The sequence below is a fragment of the Trachypithecus francoisi genome, unplaced genomic scaffold (assembly GCF_009764315.1).
Source record: "Trachypithecus francoisi isolate TF-2019V2 unplaced genomic scaffold, Tfra_2.0 Lachesis_group17, whole genome shotgun sequence".
In the NCBI taxonomy this organism is placed as follows: Eukaryota; Metazoa; Chordata; class Mammalia; order Primates; family Cercopithecidae; genus Trachypithecus; species Trachypithecus francoisi.
Genome location: NW_022681462.1, coordinates 44,659,697 through 44,677,188, shown reverse-complemented (window position 1 = coordinate 44,677,188; position 17,492 = coordinate 44,659,697). Strand labels below are relative to the sequence as shown.

At 39.0% G+C, this 17,492-nt stretch overlaps 1 protein-coding gene across 2 annotated transcripts in view; it reads left to right on the top strand.

Annotated features, from left to right (window-relative positions):
* RANBP2 (RAN binding protein 2) overlaps positions 1-17,492 on the top strand; it is a 69,904-nt gene that overhangs the window by 26,725 nt on the left and 25,687 nt on the right. For both annotated transcript variants that reach the window (XM_033175509.1, XM_033175510.1), the window contains exons 8-18: positions 4,411-4,498; positions 6,599-6,808; positions 8,928-9,109; positions 9,193-9,368; positions 9,536-9,659; positions 10,650-10,811; positions 11,078-11,215; positions 11,495-11,641; positions 12,558-12,737; positions 12,824-12,907; positions 16,393-16,528. In XM_033175509.1, the coding sequence (XP_033031400.1) occupies positions 4,411-4,498; positions 6,599-6,808; positions 8,928-9,109; positions 9,193-9,368; positions 9,536-9,659; positions 10,650-10,811; positions 11,078-11,215; positions 11,495-11,641; positions 12,558-12,737; positions 12,824-12,907; positions 16,393-16,528 (1,627 nt within the window). The remainder of the gene's footprint in view (positions 1-4,410; positions 4,499-6,598; positions 6,809-8,927; positions 9,110-9,192; positions 9,369-9,535; positions 9,660-10,649; positions 10,812-11,077; positions 11,216-11,494; positions 11,642-12,557; positions 12,738-12,823; positions 12,908-16,392; positions 16,529-17,492) is intronic.

The following is a 17,492-nucleotide window of genomic DNA, read 5'->3' as shown; positions in this document are numbered from 1 at the left end:
CGGCCAATTTTTTGTATTTTTTAATGGAGATGGGGTTTCACCATGTTAGACAGGATGGTCTCAATCTTCTGACCTTGTGATCCACCCTACTCGGCCTCTCAAAGTGCTGGGATTACTAGCATGATCAACAGCACCCGGCCTGTAAATCTTTTAAAAACACTGTTGATAGGCAGTTCACATGTTAATTGCTAATATTGGCTCAATACTTCTGAGTTAATGGATTTAGTGAGGTTCACTAGGTAACATGAACATTAAAGGGTTGTTACAGAAATTCTCAAGTAGCTGATGGTTCTTATTTTATTTTGTTTTTTTTTTGAGTCGGAGTCTAGCTCTTTTGCCCAGGCTGGAGCACAGTGGTGTGATCTCGGCTCACTGCAAGCTCTGTCTCCCGGGTTCACACCATTTTCCTGCCTCAGCCTCCCGAGTAGCTGGGACTACAGGCACCTGCCACCATGCCCGGCTAATTTGTTTTGTATTTCCAGTAGAGACGGGGTTTCACTGTGTTAGCCAGGGTGGTCTCAATCTCCTGACCTCATGATCCACCCGCCTGGGCCTCCCAAAGTGCTGGGATTACAGGCATGAGCCACCACGCCTGACCAGTAGTTCTTATTTTTAATGGAAACTTTAAAAGTTATCTTCTTTGTGTCTATTAGAGTCTTGCTGTGTCACCCAGGCTGGAGTGCAGTTTTGTAATCATAGCTCATTGTAACGTTGAACTGGACTTGAGCTTCCCGGGGTGCTTGGGATTATAGGTGTGAGCTACTGTGCACAGCCTCAAATTTTTTGATATGTGGTTTTTGGAGGCAGAGTCTCACTCTTGTTGTTCTGGCTGGAGTGCAGTGGCATGATCATAGCTCACTGCATCCTTGAACTCTTGGGCTCAAGTGATCCTCTTCTGCCTCAGCCTTAGCTCAGTAGCTGGGACTACAGGTGCCTGCCACCATGCCTGGCTACATTTTTAAATTTTTTGTAAAGACATGGTCTTGCTGTGTTTCCCAGGCTGGTGGTTCTTGAATTCCTGGCTTCAAGTGATCCTTCTGCATTGCCCTCCCAAAGTGCTGGGATTACAGGTGTGAGCCACCACACCTGACTGTGAACTTTTAATAATAAAAAGTTAGTTTCCCCCTTAATCTATTCACTCAGGTCTCCTTTCCTAGATGACAACTACTATTAGGAGTTTCTTGGGTGTTCAGAAATATCTTTTGCATATGCAAATGTGCAATACATTCTTTCTGTACTTTTGAAAAGTACTGTGCCTCAGTGTGGGTGTGCTTTACCTATTGCCAGATGCCTTGCTTTTCTAAATGTTTCTTCATTGTTCCACTTCAGCACAGAGATGCCTACCTAAGTCTTTATTAAGTACCACATATTTCTCTAGAATGAATATATAATAGAAACATCTTAGATGCTTGTATTTTATCATTTTATTTTAAAGCTTAATGATTGAATGATTATAAGCATAAAGTGTAGGTTATGTGCTGGCATTTGGGTATTTAAGAATTGGCTAACTTTTATGGTATGATTTTCAGACTCTTAATCAGAGGAATACTGTCGTTCTAGTAAGTACATCTGCATTGCAGCTGGGTATTTAACAAAGTCTCTTGAAACCTTTTAGTTAAGATGAGGAAATAGCCAGGCGCGGTGGCTCACGCCTGTAATCTGAGCACTTTGGGAGGCCGAGGCGGGCGGATCACCTGAGGTCAGGAGTTCGAGACCATCCTGACCAATATAGTGACACCCCTCTCTACTAAAAATACAAAAATTAGCCGGTCATGGTGGCAGGTGCCTGTAGTCCCAGCAACTCGAGAGGCCGAGATAGGAGAATTGCTTGAAACCAGGAGGCAGAGGTTGCAGTGAGCTGAGATCATGCCACTGCAGCAGTCCAGCCTGGCTACAGAGCAAGACTCCGTCTCAAAAAAAAAAAAAAAAAAAAAAAGGAAATAGTGACTTGAGATGATTTGACTGAGTGGATTCACAGCTAATTAACTGGTCGCAAATTCAACTGTTGAGTGATTTTGTAAAAGAGGCCAGGTTTATGAATTGAGGTCAGTTTGAAAACAAAAAGAATGATGTCAACATTTTGTTTCTTATTTTGTGTGTTCTTTTCAACATATAGATGACAAACATTGGTAGGATGTTTAGAAAACTTGTGAGTAAAAGGATAGGCAATGTGAATGTTTCTAAAATTCAAAATCGGAAGCTTTTAAGTTCATAAAGAATATATTTTGAAAAATGAGAATGTTTGGAAAGAATTATATATACATGGTTTAAAATTCTAGGGGGTCTTAAGAATATTCCTTTCTGTTCCCTAGTTATTTACTTTCTCCACCCGTAAAGAAACTAATGTTACTGCTTTCTTGTGTGTTCTTCAGGAAATGTTTTATGCATTTCCAAGGAAACACGCACACATCCCCTGTCCTTAAAAGAAGGAGGAAAACGTTTAAACATTGTATTTACTTTATTTCCATTAACTGTATCTTGGAGATATTTCCATGTCAGTATATATAAAGGGCATTCTCATTAGTTTGGATGCTTGTATATTATTCCATTGTATGGATGTACTGTAGTTTTGGAGTTTTTAAAACCAGGGCTCTAAAACCAGGACATTAGCTTGCTTTTACTTTTTTTTTTTTTTATGCTACTTCAAGTAATTTAGCAATGATTAACTTGTGCCATGAATTCCTGAAAGAATTGCAGTATCAAAGTGTATCTGTGCATTTATAATTTTTAGAGCTGTTGCCAAATATCTAACCCTAAAGAGTTTGTATCAAATTACCTTTCCACCACACAAGAAAGTGGTGATAGAATTAAAAGCCAATGCTCTAGTCCCCCATGTAGTTACTTTTGGCATGTTTCTAGTAAGTGGGCATTGCCTATGACTGGACATTTTCAGTGATGGACATTCATTACTTTTCAAGATAGCCCAGTGCATGTCTAGGTGATTTGGCTCTTGGTACTTCCTTATATAGAATAAAAATATTCCTCAAACCTTCTGCCTGTTGGTCTTGTTTCTTCTTTTGATGATTTCTTTTATAAAATAATTTTAATATTTGAAGGTAGCTGTCACATCTTCCCTTTGCCATTCTATTCATCATGCTTTCAGCTTTTTTTTTTTTTTCATAGGTTATGGCATTAGGATCTCTTTAATCTCTTGGTTGTCCCATTTATTCCAGTGCTATCCCATATTATCCATACTCTGAAAATGTACTGTCTACAGTGTGGCATTTCCAGGTGTCATTTCACCTGTACTTTTTTTTTTTTTTGAGACAGAGTCTTGCTCTGTTGCCCAGGCTGGAGTGCAGTGGCCGGATCTCAGCTCACTGCAAGCTCCGCCTCCCGGGTTCATGCCTTTCTCCTGCCTCAGCCTCCCGAGTAGTTGGGACTACAGGCGCCCGCCACCTCGCCCGGCTAGTTTTTTTGTATTTTTTAGTAGAGATCACCTGTACTTTTTAAAGTAGAGTTGTCATACCTACTCAAGTAGGACAACATCTGCTGTTGTCCTATTCAGGGTAGAAAAGTAATGTAATTAAAGTTTCCATTTCTCTGAACGTGACATCAATGTGCTTTTAGTAGAAACTTAATTTCTCAGAAGTGCTCTGTGTATGCATTTTTGTTTTTGTTTTTTTTTGAGATAGAGTCTCACTCTGTCGCCCAGGTTGGAGCATAGTGGCATAATCATGGCTCACTGCAGCCTTGACCTCCTGGGTTTAAGTGATCCTCCTGCCTCAAGCCTCTTTGTTGCTGGGACCACAGGTGTGTGCCACCATGCCTGGCTAATTTAACAAAATTTTTTTTAGAGATAGGGTCTCGCCACGGTTTTCAGGCTGGTCTCGAACTCTGGGCTTAAGCGATTCCCCCACCTTGGACTCCCAAAGTGCTGGGATTACAGGTGTGAGCCATTGTGTCTGGCCCATCTTTCCCCCCCCCCACGAGATGGAGTCTTGCTCTTTCACCCGGGCTGGAGTGCAATGACACAGTCTCAGCTCACTGCAACCTCTGCCTCCCAGGTTCAAACTATCCTTGTGCCTCAGCCTCCCGTGTAGCTGGAATTATAGGTGTGTGCCACCATGCCTGACCCCCCCTTTTTTTTTATTGTATTTTTAATAGAGACTGGGTTTTACCATGTTGGCCAGGCTGGTCTCGAACTCCTGACCTCAAGTGATCCGCCCACCTTGGCCTCCCAGGGTGTTGGGATTACAGGTATGAGCCACTGCGCCTGTACCTGGCCAGTCTTTCATAGGTTATATAAATTCCTTGGTTCCCAGTTTTTGCAGTCGTTTCCAATTCAGTTTAGTTAATGGTTAACTGTTAATTCATTATCAAAAAAAGTACAGTGTAATAGAAAAGACCATCTTACTATTAGAAGTGTGGATATCATCAAATTAAGATTTTTGATTTTAAAATTATTAGGTTCCAAGACCAAAGATTAAATTAATAAAAGGAGAAGCTGGACAAAATCTGCTGGAAATGATGGCCTGTGACCGTCTGAGCCAATCAGGTAATAGTAATATTAAACTAATTTAATTTAAAAAGAAAAAGGAAATTGTTAAGTTATATATTACAATAAAATCTTCATCTGTCCAGGAGATAATTTGTCAAAATTATTTCTTTTTGCTGTATCAATTAAGAGCAATAGGTATGGAAGAGATGGGAAGAAAATAGCACATTCTTTAAAAGAAATGAATAGTTGATGTTGTTTGTTCCTAGGTGGAGAGGATTTCTTAACTCTTTCTTTATCTGGCTGGTAGAGCCTCTATCCTGAATATTTAGTCACTTCCTGAACTAAGTGTAATTATTGATTTGCCAACCATTTAACACCAGCTACTTCTAAAAACACTGCTGTGGGGATATAAAGAAGAAGAAGATACGGATCTGTCTTAAAGAGCTGAGAGCATAGTGAGGAAGATAGACGATATATACTTACCTTGTATTAGTCTCTTAGAATTTGTCGATTTTTTTCCCCCATTTTTGGCTTGGGATGAATCCTAAAGGTCTGTTACATATTACCTGTGCTTTTGCTAAGATTCGAACTTTAAGGTAGTTAGGTGGCCATTGAATCAAGCAGTGAACCGAAGAAACATAATGCTTTCTATAAGGAGCAGTTTTGATATAAAATTGGATGAATTTTGTAAAGAGCAAGATGTAATATTAAATCAAAGTTACTGTAAGCTTTGGTGTATAGTTAGGCTGTTGGCCAAAGTTCACATTGCTCTTCTATTCCATAGCCCACTTTTTTTGTGGGAGTTAGACTTTCAGTCCTTAAAGTGACTTTCTACTTTTTTCCTTTTCTGTTTTCCTTCTGTTCTTGCAGGGTTCTCATAAGTGCCTTTGCATGGTGTCACAGTTAGATAAAAATTGCCTGTATTTTTTTATGTCTTTGATCTGGGCATCCCAAGGGTGCCTCTGCAAGTGTGCTGAGACACAACTGTGTAGTGGTAACCAAACCTGATTGCCCAGCAGAATTAACTCAAGGGAGGGTTTTTAAAAAAAAGTTTAATTGAAATGCAATTCGTATACCATACGCTTCACCCATTTAAAGTGTACAGTTCAGTGGCTTTAATATGTTCATAGAGTATTACCATTGTCACCACAATCAGTTTTAGAAGATTTTTATCACTCCGTGAGGAATTCCTTACCTATTAGCAGTCACTTCCCATTTTACCCAAACCTCTCAACGTTGGCAACCACTAATCTGTCTCTGTATGTTTGCCTATTCTGAACATTTCACTTAAATGGAATCATATAGTAGGTGGTCTTTTGTGACTGGCTTCTTTCATTTAGCAAGGTTTTCAAGGTGCATGTATGTTATAGCATATATCAGTACTTTATCCAATGACTATGATTTTTTAGATTGCTTATTGCAAACCTATGGAATAAAAATCTCTGGGAGTGAGGCCTGGAAATAATTTGTTTTTTTCCTCTCCCTGAGACGGAGTCTCACTCTGTTGCCCAGGCTGGAGTGCAGTGGTGCCATCTGGGCTCACTGTAAACTCCACCTCCGGGGTTCACGCCATTCTCCTGCCTCAGCCTCCCAAGTAGCTGGGACTACAGGCACCCGCCACCACGCCCGGCTAATTTTTTTTTTTTTTTGTATTTTTAGTAGAGGTGGGGTTTCACCGTGTTAGCCAGGATGGTCTCATCTCCTGACCTCATGATCCTCCCAAAGTGTTGGGATTACAGGCGTGAGCCACCGTGCCTGGCCGGAAGTAATTCTTAAAAGCTGTTTAGAGGAGGATTCTGATCAGTCAGGTTTAGAAATCAGTGTATCAGATCAGAAAATAAGAGCTTGTCCCTGCTCTCCTATGGCCACTTAAATCCAGACCTTTTCATCTAAAATGCAAATATGTTTAGCGTTTTTCATACACATTCCTGTCTTTTTTCCCCCTTCTGCTGTCTTATGTAGATGCTGATAATATTAAACCTGTACTCTTCTCATTTTCTACATTAGCCCCCGTTTTGTTGTCCAGCTGTGTTTTTTGGGTTGGAGAGTTAGGTCTGCGATAATCATGTTATTTCCCCTTTGGGTGTACAAATGAAACAATGTGAGCACATGCAATCTGTATTTGTAAAGTGATGGAAATAACAATTTTTTTTTCAGGGCACATGTTGCTAAACTTAAGTCGTGGCAAGCAAGATTTTTTAAAAGAGGTTGTCGAGTCTTTTGCCAACAAAAGCGGGCAGTCTGCATTATATGATGCTCTGTTTTCTAGTCAGTCACCTAAGGATACATCTTTTCTTGGTAGCGATGGTATTGGAAACATTGATGTACAAGAACCAGAGCTTGAAGATTTGGCTAGATACGATGTTGGTAAGTTACATGTTTCAGAGGAAACTGTCTGCATCTTAATTCCTATAAATTGCCCATAATCTTATTACCCAGAAATAATGACTTAATATTTTCCCATATTCCTTTCGTGTGTGAGTTGGGCTGGGGGGAGTTCAAATGTGGTGCTGTGGAGGTGGCATGTATTTTTTTGTTGTTGTTTTTGAGACCAAGTTTTGCTCTTGTCGCCCAGGCTGGAGTGCAGTGGTGCAATCTTGGCTCAATGTAACCTCTGCCTCCTGGGTTCAAGCAATTCTCCTGCCTCAGTCTCCCAAGTAGTGGGATTACAGGTGCCCGCCACCAGGTCCGGCTAATTTTTTGTATTTTTAGTACAGACGGGGTTTTGTCATGTTGGTCAGGCTAGTCTCAAACTCCTGACCTCAGGTGATCCACCTGCCTTGGCCTCCCAAAGTGCTGGGATTACAGGTGTGAGCCACCGTGCCCAGCCTTGTTTTTTGAGACAAGGTCTTGCCTTGACACCTGGGCTGGAGTGTAGTGGCATGTCGTAGGTCACTGCTACCTTGAACTTTTGGGCTCAAGGGATTCTCTTGCCTCATCCTCCTGAGTAGCTGGTATCACAGGCATATGCCACTCTGCCCAGATAATTTTTTTTTTTAATTGGTAGAGACAGGGTCTAACTTTGATGCCCAGGCTAGTCTCAAACTCCTAGGTTCGAGTGATCCTCCTGCCTAAGCCTCCCAAAGTGTTGGGATTAGGCCCGGCAGGCACAGTGGCTCACATCTGTAATCCCAGCACTTTGGGAGGCCGAGTCAGGCAGATCACCTGAGGTTAGGAGTTCGAGACCATTCTGGCCAACATGGTGAAACCCCGTCTCTACTAAAAATACAAAAATTAGCTGGGCGTGGTGGTGTGTGCCTGTAGTCCCAGCTGCTCGGGAGGTTGAGGCAGGAGAATCGCTTGAACCCAGGAGGTGGAGGTTGCAGTGAGCAGAGATCACACCCCTGTGCTGCAGCCTGGGCAACAGAGCGAGACTTCATCCCAAAAACAAACAGTGTTGGAATTATAGGCATGAGCCACTGCATCTGGCCATATTTTTCATCTAAATAATGTTTATACTATATGTATGATTTATCTTGCTTCCTTCATGAATTCTCTACCATAGACTCTGTATTAAAACTATAAGTATCCCTTTTATTGGCAATATAATCTTTTTTATGAAGTAGTCATAATTTGCTACTTTCTGTTACTGGGCATCCAAGTTGTTTTCAGCTTTTCCACTATTAATAATCATATTCTGATAAAAACTTCAACAAAAAGTGTCTTCATTGCAAGTTATTTCCATAGAGATACCTAAAAACAGAATTACTGAGACAAAGGACATTAACATCTTTAAGTCTTACAAATTGCCAAAATGACAGAAAGATTATACTTCTTTATGCTTCCAGAACTGCATAACCGTTATATTTTCTTTTGTGTTTTTTGAGATGGAGTCTTGCTCTGTCGCCCAGGCTGGAGTGCAGTGGCGCAGTCTCAGCTCACTGCAACCTCCGCCTGCCAGGTTCAAGCAGTTGTCTTGCCTCAACCTCCCAAGAAGCTGGGACTACAGGCAGGTGACACTATGCTTGGCTAATTTTTTGTATTTTTTTAGTAGAGACGGAGTTTCACCATGCTGGTCAGGCCGGTCTCGAACTCCTGACTGCACATAACTTTTTCAGTATTGACTTTCTTGTAGAAAAACAGATTTCTTTACTATACCTATAGATTAATATAGTGGTGTTCCATTGCTTTAATGACTTAACTGAAAGAAAAACCCATTGTTTTGGAATTTCTTATTAGGTTAGGTGTTCTTTATTTGGCTTTTCTCAGTTGAGTTTGGTTTATTGAGTTCTAGTCAGTGTCATTTTTTTAGATGGACTTAAACATTCTTCACTACTTTTTTAATTAAAATTTCTAGAAATAAGTGAGAATGCATTTAATAAGAACATGAGATTTTGCCTAACATAGAATTCCCCCCAGCTTTGATATAGAGAAGCAGTTATATAATTAAGATATATATAATGTGAATTAATTGTTTATTTTGGCAAAACTAATGGCACAAAGAAAATTTGCAAAACCTTAAGCCGATTTTTAAATTTTATTTCAGGCGCTATTCGAGCACATAATGGTAGTCTTCAGCACCTTACTTGGCTTGGCTTACAGTGGAATTCATTGCCTGCCTTACCTGCAATCCGAAAATGGCTAAAACAGCTTTTCCATCATTTGCCCCAGGAAACCTCAAGGCTTGAAACAAATGCACCTGAATCAATATGTATTTTAGATCTTGAAGTAAGCAAAGATTTTAACAAATTAAATATTCTGAATTTTGTTTAATTTTTTTTCCTAACTTAACTTTTCCTTAAATAAAACAGGTATTTCTACTTGGAGTAGTATATACCAGCCACTTACAATTAAAGGAGAAATGTAATTCTCACCACAGCTCCTATCAGCCGTTATGCCTGCCCCTTCCTGTGTGTAAACAGCTTTGTACAGAACGACAAAAGTCTTGGTGGGATGCGGTTTGTACTCTGATTCACAGAAAAGCAGTGTAAGTAGTAAAACAAAAATATTGCTTTAACTTAGTGCGTAGGTTTTAACAGGCATTTAATCCTCATGTGAAGATTTAATTTGTCCTGTGACCCATTAACATATATGTATGTAAGTGCTGAACTGTGTATTTAGAAAGCTATTTTAGTAAATTAAACTATTTTTTAGACCTGGAAACTCAGCAAAATTACGACTTCTAGTTCAGCATGAAATAAACACTCTAAGAGCCCAGGAAAAACATGGCCTTCAACCTGCTCTGCTTATACATTGGGCAAAATGCCTTCAGAAAACGGTGAGTTTTAAAGTATAAACATTTTAAAGAACATTAATTTTTTAAAATCATGAACTTTTTATTGAAAGTCTTTTTGTTCTGAAAACAGCAGCTTGTTCATATTATGACAGATGAATGTGTTTTTTATTGCTACAAAATAGTTAATGTAGTTAAATATAAGCAGTTAGAGGAGCAATGCCTGGCACACAGTGAATGTTATGTATTAGCTGAGCTGTTACTGTTATTCCTTAATACTTAAGTTCTGATAATTATTCAGCCTGAAAATTAAAAAAAATTAGCACAAGGCTTTGTAAGTAAGAGCATTATAGATCTTTCTAAATATTTAAGGTGTGTTCTGGGTCAGGATTAGGTGTAGATGGTCAGCCTTTTGAACAGACTGACACTACAGAAGAGGCAGGTTTCAGCTGTCTAAAAATGGCAACTGTTAAAAAGTAGTTTGGATTGCTACATTAGGATGGTATCATTAGAAGTGTTTAAAAGTTGAGTGTAGAGGCCAGGCACGGTGGCTCACTCCTGTAATCCCAGGACTTTTGGAGGCCGAGGCAGGCGGATCATGAGGTCAGGAGATGGAGATCATACTGGCTAACACGGTGAAATCCCGTTTCTACTAAAAATACAACAACAAGAAAATGAGCCGGGCGTGGTGGCGGGTGCCTGTAATCCCAGCTACTTGGGAGGCTGAGGCAGGAGAACGGCATGAATCCAGGAGACAGAGCTTGTAGTGAGCCGAGATCGCACCACTGCACTCCAGCCTGGGCGACAGAGCGAGACTGTGTCTCAAAAAAAAACCCAAAAAAAACGTTGAATGTAGAATGATCACTGGTATTAAGTGGTTTAGTTATTACAGCATTTGGAAGTTGAACAAATGACTACTGAGGTTCCATTTGGTTTTGACTTGAAATTTTAGCCAGTTCTTACAACTTGTAAATGAACTTTAGATCTAATCATACATGTTCCTTAAAGGTGTGTGCTTTTAACTTTCTTTTTTAGGGCAGCGGTCTCAATTCTTTTTATGATCAACGAGAATACATAGGGAGAAGTGTTCATTATTGGAAGAAAGTTTTGCCATTGTTGAAGATAATAAAAAAGAAGAACAGTATTCCTGAACCTATTGATCCTCTGTTTAAACATTTTCATAGTGTAGACATTCAGGTAACAGAGTTCCTTTGTGAATTTACTGGAGATGGGAGTTTCCAGTTTATAAACAAAGACATGAAGCTATAAACTGCTTAAATTATTTATCTTGTTATTTAATGGTAATCTTGTTTTCTAAATTGACTAGCTCTCACAAATAAGATATGACAGAGAAGAGTAATGAGTTGCTTATCTCTTAAGATCATATAAAATCTTTGGAAAATTATTTGGGTTTTATATTCTGAGTATAAACAGTTTGACTGAAAACTATTCTGTGTGTTTAGGCATCAGAAATTGGTGCATATGAAGAAGACGCACACATAAGTTTTGCTATATTGGATGCAGTAAATGGAAATATAGAAGATGCTATGACTGCTTTTGAATCTATAAAAAGTGTTGTTTCTTATTGGAATCTTGCACTGGTAAGTAGATGTGGTACTTGAGTGAAAAGTTTTATGTATTTGTTTGTTTGTTTATTTATTTATTTATTTATTTTTAAAGACAGGATTTCTCTGTTGGCCAGGCTAGAGTGTAGTGGCACGATCTTGGCTCACTGCAACCTCTGCTTCCCAGGCTCAAGCAATTCTTGTGCCTCAGCTCCCGAGTAGCTGGGATTACAGGCATGAGCCACCATCCCTGGCCAAGCTAAAAGTTTTTTGTTTTAAAAACCTGATTATTTCATAAAAGCACTATTTGTGTAGATTTTTCACAGGAAGGCAGAAGACATTGAAAATGATGCCCTTTCTCCTGAAGAACAAGAAGAATGCAAAAATTATCTGAGAAAGACCAGGGACTACCTAATAAAGATTTTAGATGACAGTGATTCAAATCTCTCTGTGGTCAAGAAAGTAAGTAGCAGGTTGTTGTATGTATGTTCTTACTGATAACTCACTGATCAGTGTTTTTGCGTTGGTCTTACATTTTGGTAATTTCAAAAATACTCAGTAATATGTTGTTATTAATGCATAGAAGGGATGTGTGTGTCTAAATGCTTATATTTGCTTGCTTTGTCTTAGGTTTGGTGAGTCTTTTTAAACTTGGAAATCTAGGTATATGTTCTTAAAAAGTACTTCCTGGGGAACTAGAAAAGATTTCTAAGATAAGACATTGATTTTGTTATCTTAGCAATGTAATCAAAACAAATATTATAACCTCAGGACTAATTCTTAATGAACTTTGCTGAAATTGAAAGTTGTTGCTGACAACTTAAGAGCTTTTCTTCTCATCATCAGCCATTATGAACGCCCTTGTTTTCTTGCTGTCAGCTGTTTGAGATTGTCATGATGATGTTAAATTATGTTCAGTCTTCTGAGTGTTTTGTTGATTAATTTGTGTTGCTACTCTTTTATTAGGATTTATGTTGTCTGGTGTATTGTAGCATCTCCATTTCTGTCACCATTCAAAATCAATTAGAAAACATCAGTAACTTATTTTGTTCACTTGGAAAAGTTTTCCAGGTTAACATTCTTTTACCATTTTCATGGCTAACAGAAGTAATAGAAAGAGCATGGACTTTAGAATCCAAAGATGTTAGATTGTACACCATTTTTCTGTGTTCATGAAGAAAAAAATTATAGAATAAAGACAAAAAAAATTATACAAAACAACAGAAAAAGAAAGATAATTTAAAAAACACTTTCACATATATTATTAAAGTATAAAGTGCTTATTAAAGTGACAAAAATGTAAATATATCATTTTAAAGTTTTTACTTTTGGAATATTTTGCAAATGAAAGCTGTTAATTAATGTCTTTTATTTTTAGTTGCCTGTGCCCCTGGAGTCTGTAAAAGAGATGCTTAATTCAGTCATGCAGGAACTCGAAGACTATAGTGAAGGAGGTCCTCTTTATAAGAACGGTTCTTCGCGAAATGCAGATTCAGAAATAAAACATTCTACACCGTCTCCTACCAAATATTCACTATCACCAAGTAAAAGTTACAAGGTAAACAGGAAAGAAATGAATCATTTCATTGTGAAATATGTTTCTAAGTGTTTTAAATACTGTTTTATTATTTTTATTTTTTTTAGTATTCTCCCAAAACACCACCTCGATGGGCAGAAGATCAGAATTCTTTACTGAAAATGATTTGCCAACAAGTAGAGGCCATTAAGGTAAGTTACTTAATGTCTCTAGCTGTACTTTTTATTCCAAGATTCCTTCCCTGGCCACTCCCTTGCTTTTTTTCTGAAGCTGGTCAGAATGTCCCCTTGCCATCCAAATAGTATGGCAAGGGGACATTTTGTCTTTTTTTTTTTTAAAGACAGGGTCTTGTTCTGTTGTGCAGGCTGGAGTACAGTGGTATGACCACAGCTTAACTGCAGCTTCAACCTCCTAGTTCAAGAGAGCCTCTTAGCTCAGCCTCTTGGGAAGCCAGGACTACAAATAGTCACACGCCACCATGCCCGGCTAGTTTTTGTATTTTTTGTAGAAATGGGATTTTGCCATGTTGCCCAGGGTGGCCTTGAACTCCTGGCTCTGCCTCCCAAAGTGCTGGGATTGCAGGTGTGAGCCACTGCGCCCAGCCTACATACCTCAGTCTTGACCTGTTACCATATTTTGTTTTGTTTTGAGATGGAGTCTCTCTCTGTTGCCCAGTCTGGAGTGCAATGGCGCAATCTTGGCGCACTGCAACCTCTACCTCCCAGGTTCAAATGATTCTCCTGCCCCAGCCTCCTGAGTAGCTGGGATTACAGGCACCCGCCCCCAGGCCTGGCTAATTTTTGTATTTTTAGTAGACACAGGGTTTCACCATGTTGGCCAGGCTGGTTTTGAACTTCTGACCTCAGGTGATCTGCCCACCTTGGCCTCCCGAAGTGCTGGGATTATAGGCGTAAGCCACTACGCCCAGCCCTTTACCATATTTTTGAAAGTACTTTATGTGTCTCTCACCTCATCTTCCACAAAATTTGAGACCTTCAAAGGTAGAGACTGTTTTATTTAAAATTTTAGAATTCCTGGCACAGAGAAGGTTCCTGAGAGATTCAACTACTACAATGTACTAATCATATTCTGGTCTATGAGTTCATTCCCAGATTAACTGTGGAGTACATGTGTTTCACATTTATAGCTAGGAATTAAAAGTGGTCTGAGCTTCAAAAAGTCTTACTGTATTTTAATACTTCTGTGTGAATTTGACTTAATTATGTAAGGAAATAGTTACGTATGTATATCTCATTTTAACAATAGGGTTCAAAGGAGTTTGACTTTTTTGGAATTGGAAATACAAGTATGTTCTTTCATGCTTATCAGGCAAGAACTAAATTACTCATACTTCTAAAGTTACACCGAGGATATGCTGATATGTGGTGATTATTACAGTGTGATCAGCAGTGCTTGCAACTTAAGAGAATACTATTTGGTGGGGAAGACATTTTTGAATTTGCACCAAAATTTTGAATGTTAATTTTGTGTAGTCGTGGCCTATGATAATTACATACAATTTTGACTTAACATACAGGTTTCAGGGTACCGACATTGTATTCTTTGGAAGTATAGTGGAGCACTAGTCCATGAGCTTGAAAAGCTTGGTACTGGTACTGACTCTGCCATTAATTAATGATCTTGGGCCAGTCACTTCCTTTGTGACTGTTTGGCTTCTTATCTTTAAAATGAGAGAATTATTGAAGCCAGTTCACATTGAATGTTAAAAATTACAGTTACAACAGTGATTGCAAATTCACAGCTCTGATGCGGATACCAACAGTGACCATAAAGGTTTCCAAGCGATTCCACTAGTTTCTTATTTCTTGGATGTGTGTGTGTAGCATCTGGACTAGGCACTGTAGATGAATGAGTGGGGGAAATTTTATTTAGCTTGAAAATTTGAGATAGTTTTGAACCTCATAGTTAGGTCTTTCTGGGAAATTTTTATTTGAAACACTTGTAGAAAAAGAAAGCAGACATGCTAGATCTGTCTCTGACCTCACTTGTTACAACTGGTCAGATTCCGGGGCTGATACAGAGAAGTTTGAAACTTTTCAAACTTTACCTGTTTTCTGATAGCACTACAGTTTCTTTGGAAAAAGAAAGAATTTCCTGTTAAGTGTCTGTTTTGTAAGGGGACATTTTGTAGGTTCTAGGGTTGGGTATGGTGCTGTCATTTAGTTTTCTTCAGCGGAGATCAGATAGCCACATAGCTACACTAGATGGCATTGTATCTATCTGCCATCTTGTCAAGGCAGCAGAGTTGTGTTAAGAAAACATTTTTGGAGTCAGATCTGGTTCAAATTCCAGCTATTATTCCCTGCATCCCTTTCTCTCATTTTAAGGTAGGAGCCAATATTGTTTACCTAACAGTGTAGACAGCATAAAAATTAAGAGTTTAAGTGCATTGGACATATTATCATATACATAATAAATTCTCTGCAGCTACTACTTTTTTCCCTTTCCGGGTGGGGTATTTGAACATCACATTGAGAATTAGTTGTATTTTGTTACAGCACGGGGTTAAGTGAAAAGCTAGTTTGGGGACGTGATTTGGAATGTCAAGTAGTCCAGATGGACAGAAAAGTAAAGCAGTGTAGAAGGAACACACTGAAAAGATGTTCAGTGTAATGTTAGAGGACTGTGAAAGTTGGGGAAAGAAGTTTAATTTGAAGTTACTTGTTTTTTTGAGCAGGGAATTGTCTTGGCTGGAGGTGAATGTCAGAAAGTTTAATGTAGGCAAGTGTAGAATAGAAATGAAGGTATGATCATTTAGGAGAGGTTATTTGTTTAGGTGAGAGAGTTAACGAATTAGGTTTTGTGTTAAGGAATGAAAATGGGAGCAGATAAAGTTTTAACAAATTAAGAATCATATTTTAAAATTGGCACCAGGTACCTAGAACTCATTGGCAAATAGGATTTTTCAAAAGATATAATCAGGGCCAGGCACGGTGGTTCACGCCTGTAATCCCAACACTTTGGGAGGCTGAGGCAGGCGGATCACGAGGTCAGGAGATCGAGACCATCCTGGCTGACACGGTGTGAAACCCCGTCTCTACTAAAAATACAAAAAAATGAGCCGGGCGTGTTGGTGGGTGCCTGTAGTCCCAGCTACTCGGGAGGCTGAGGCTGGAGAATGGCGTGAACCCAGGAGGCGGCGCTTGCAGTGAGCTGAGATAACGCCACTGCAGTCCAGCCTGGGGACAGAGCGAGACACTGTCTCAAAAAAAAAAAAAAAAAAAAAAAAAGAAGATACAATCAGGGCCAGGCATGGTGGGTCACACCTATAATCCCAGCACTTTGGGAGGCCAAGGCGGTGGATCACTTGAGGTCAGGAGTTCAAGACTCGCCTGGCAAACATGGTGAAACCCCGTCTCTACTTTAAAAATGCAAAACATTGGCCGGGTGTGCTGGCTGACATCTGTAAATCCCAGCTATTCAGGAGGCTGAGGTGGGAGAATTGCTTGAGCCCAGGAGGTGGAGGTTGCGGTGAGCCAAGATTGTGCCATTGCACTTCAGCCTGGATGACAGATCGAGACTCCATCTCAAAAAAAAAAACTAAAAAAGAAAAGTCAGTTATTTAAATTTAAAAGAGTAAGTTTCCCCAGCACTGTTTCTGGCATGATATAATTAAATGTTTAAAATTATTTGATTTTTTTTTTTCTTCCAATAGAAAGAAATGCAGGAGTTGAAACTAAATAGCAGTAACTCAGCATCCCCTCATCGTTGGCCCACAGAGAGTTATGGACCAGACTCAGTGCCTGATGGGTATCAGGGGTCACAGACATTTCATGGGGCTCCACTAACAGGTGAGCTGGCAAGTGGATAATCGCATATTTTAGTAAAACTACTTTACTTCCCTCTTTTAAGTAGATAACTTGTGAAATCACCTTGTTTATGTATGTTTGTTAATATACATGTCAGTGTCTGTTTATATGTTACTTCAAAAGCGGTATTTAGTGTTACTGAGATTTTTATAACCCCAAGCAGAAAAGATGAGCTGTATGTGATCACATGTATATAAAGGCTTAAAGAACCCTTAATCCACACCTCAGGTAAGCTCTCTGAGATGAGATTATTCCTTAAATTGAAAAATGTTAATGAATAGAGTTATGCACTCAGAAATGCTTAATTAAGAACCTACACCTCTGGGGAATTATTTTGATGATAATGATGAGAGGCAGGACATTATATAGGAAATCTTACTTAATTTGAAATATTACGGTTACATAAAGAAAGAAAAGGACTTTGGACCTGAATCATACTGGGTTTTTAAGTTGTGCTCTGTCACTGTAATAGCTGTGTAAGTTAATCTGTTTGAAATGTGGAGATAATACTTGCCTCACATAATTACTATGAGCATTTGTGTATGTGCAGATGGGCGTGGGTGTATATCAGACATTTATTAGAGTATACAGTAAACAGTTAATGAACTAAGGTTACTGATAGTGTTTACTGTGGGTTGGCTATGTGCAAAAGTGCTTTGTGAACGTAATTTTATTTAATTACAGTAACTTAGAATGGCTGGTACCATTATTAAGCCCTTTTTTATAAATGAGGAAATGGATAAAGAAAGGTTAGGTAACTTACTCATTATTATACAGCTAGTTATTGGTAGAACCAAGATTCAGACTCCAGTGGTGTAACTCCAAAGCACTTGCCAGTATAAGACATTTCTCCCAGGCAGCCAGAAAAAACAAAAAATGTTCCTTTTATGTAAGACAGACTCCTGAAATGGTAGTAGTGCACATTTTTTTTTCTCTCTCTTTTTAG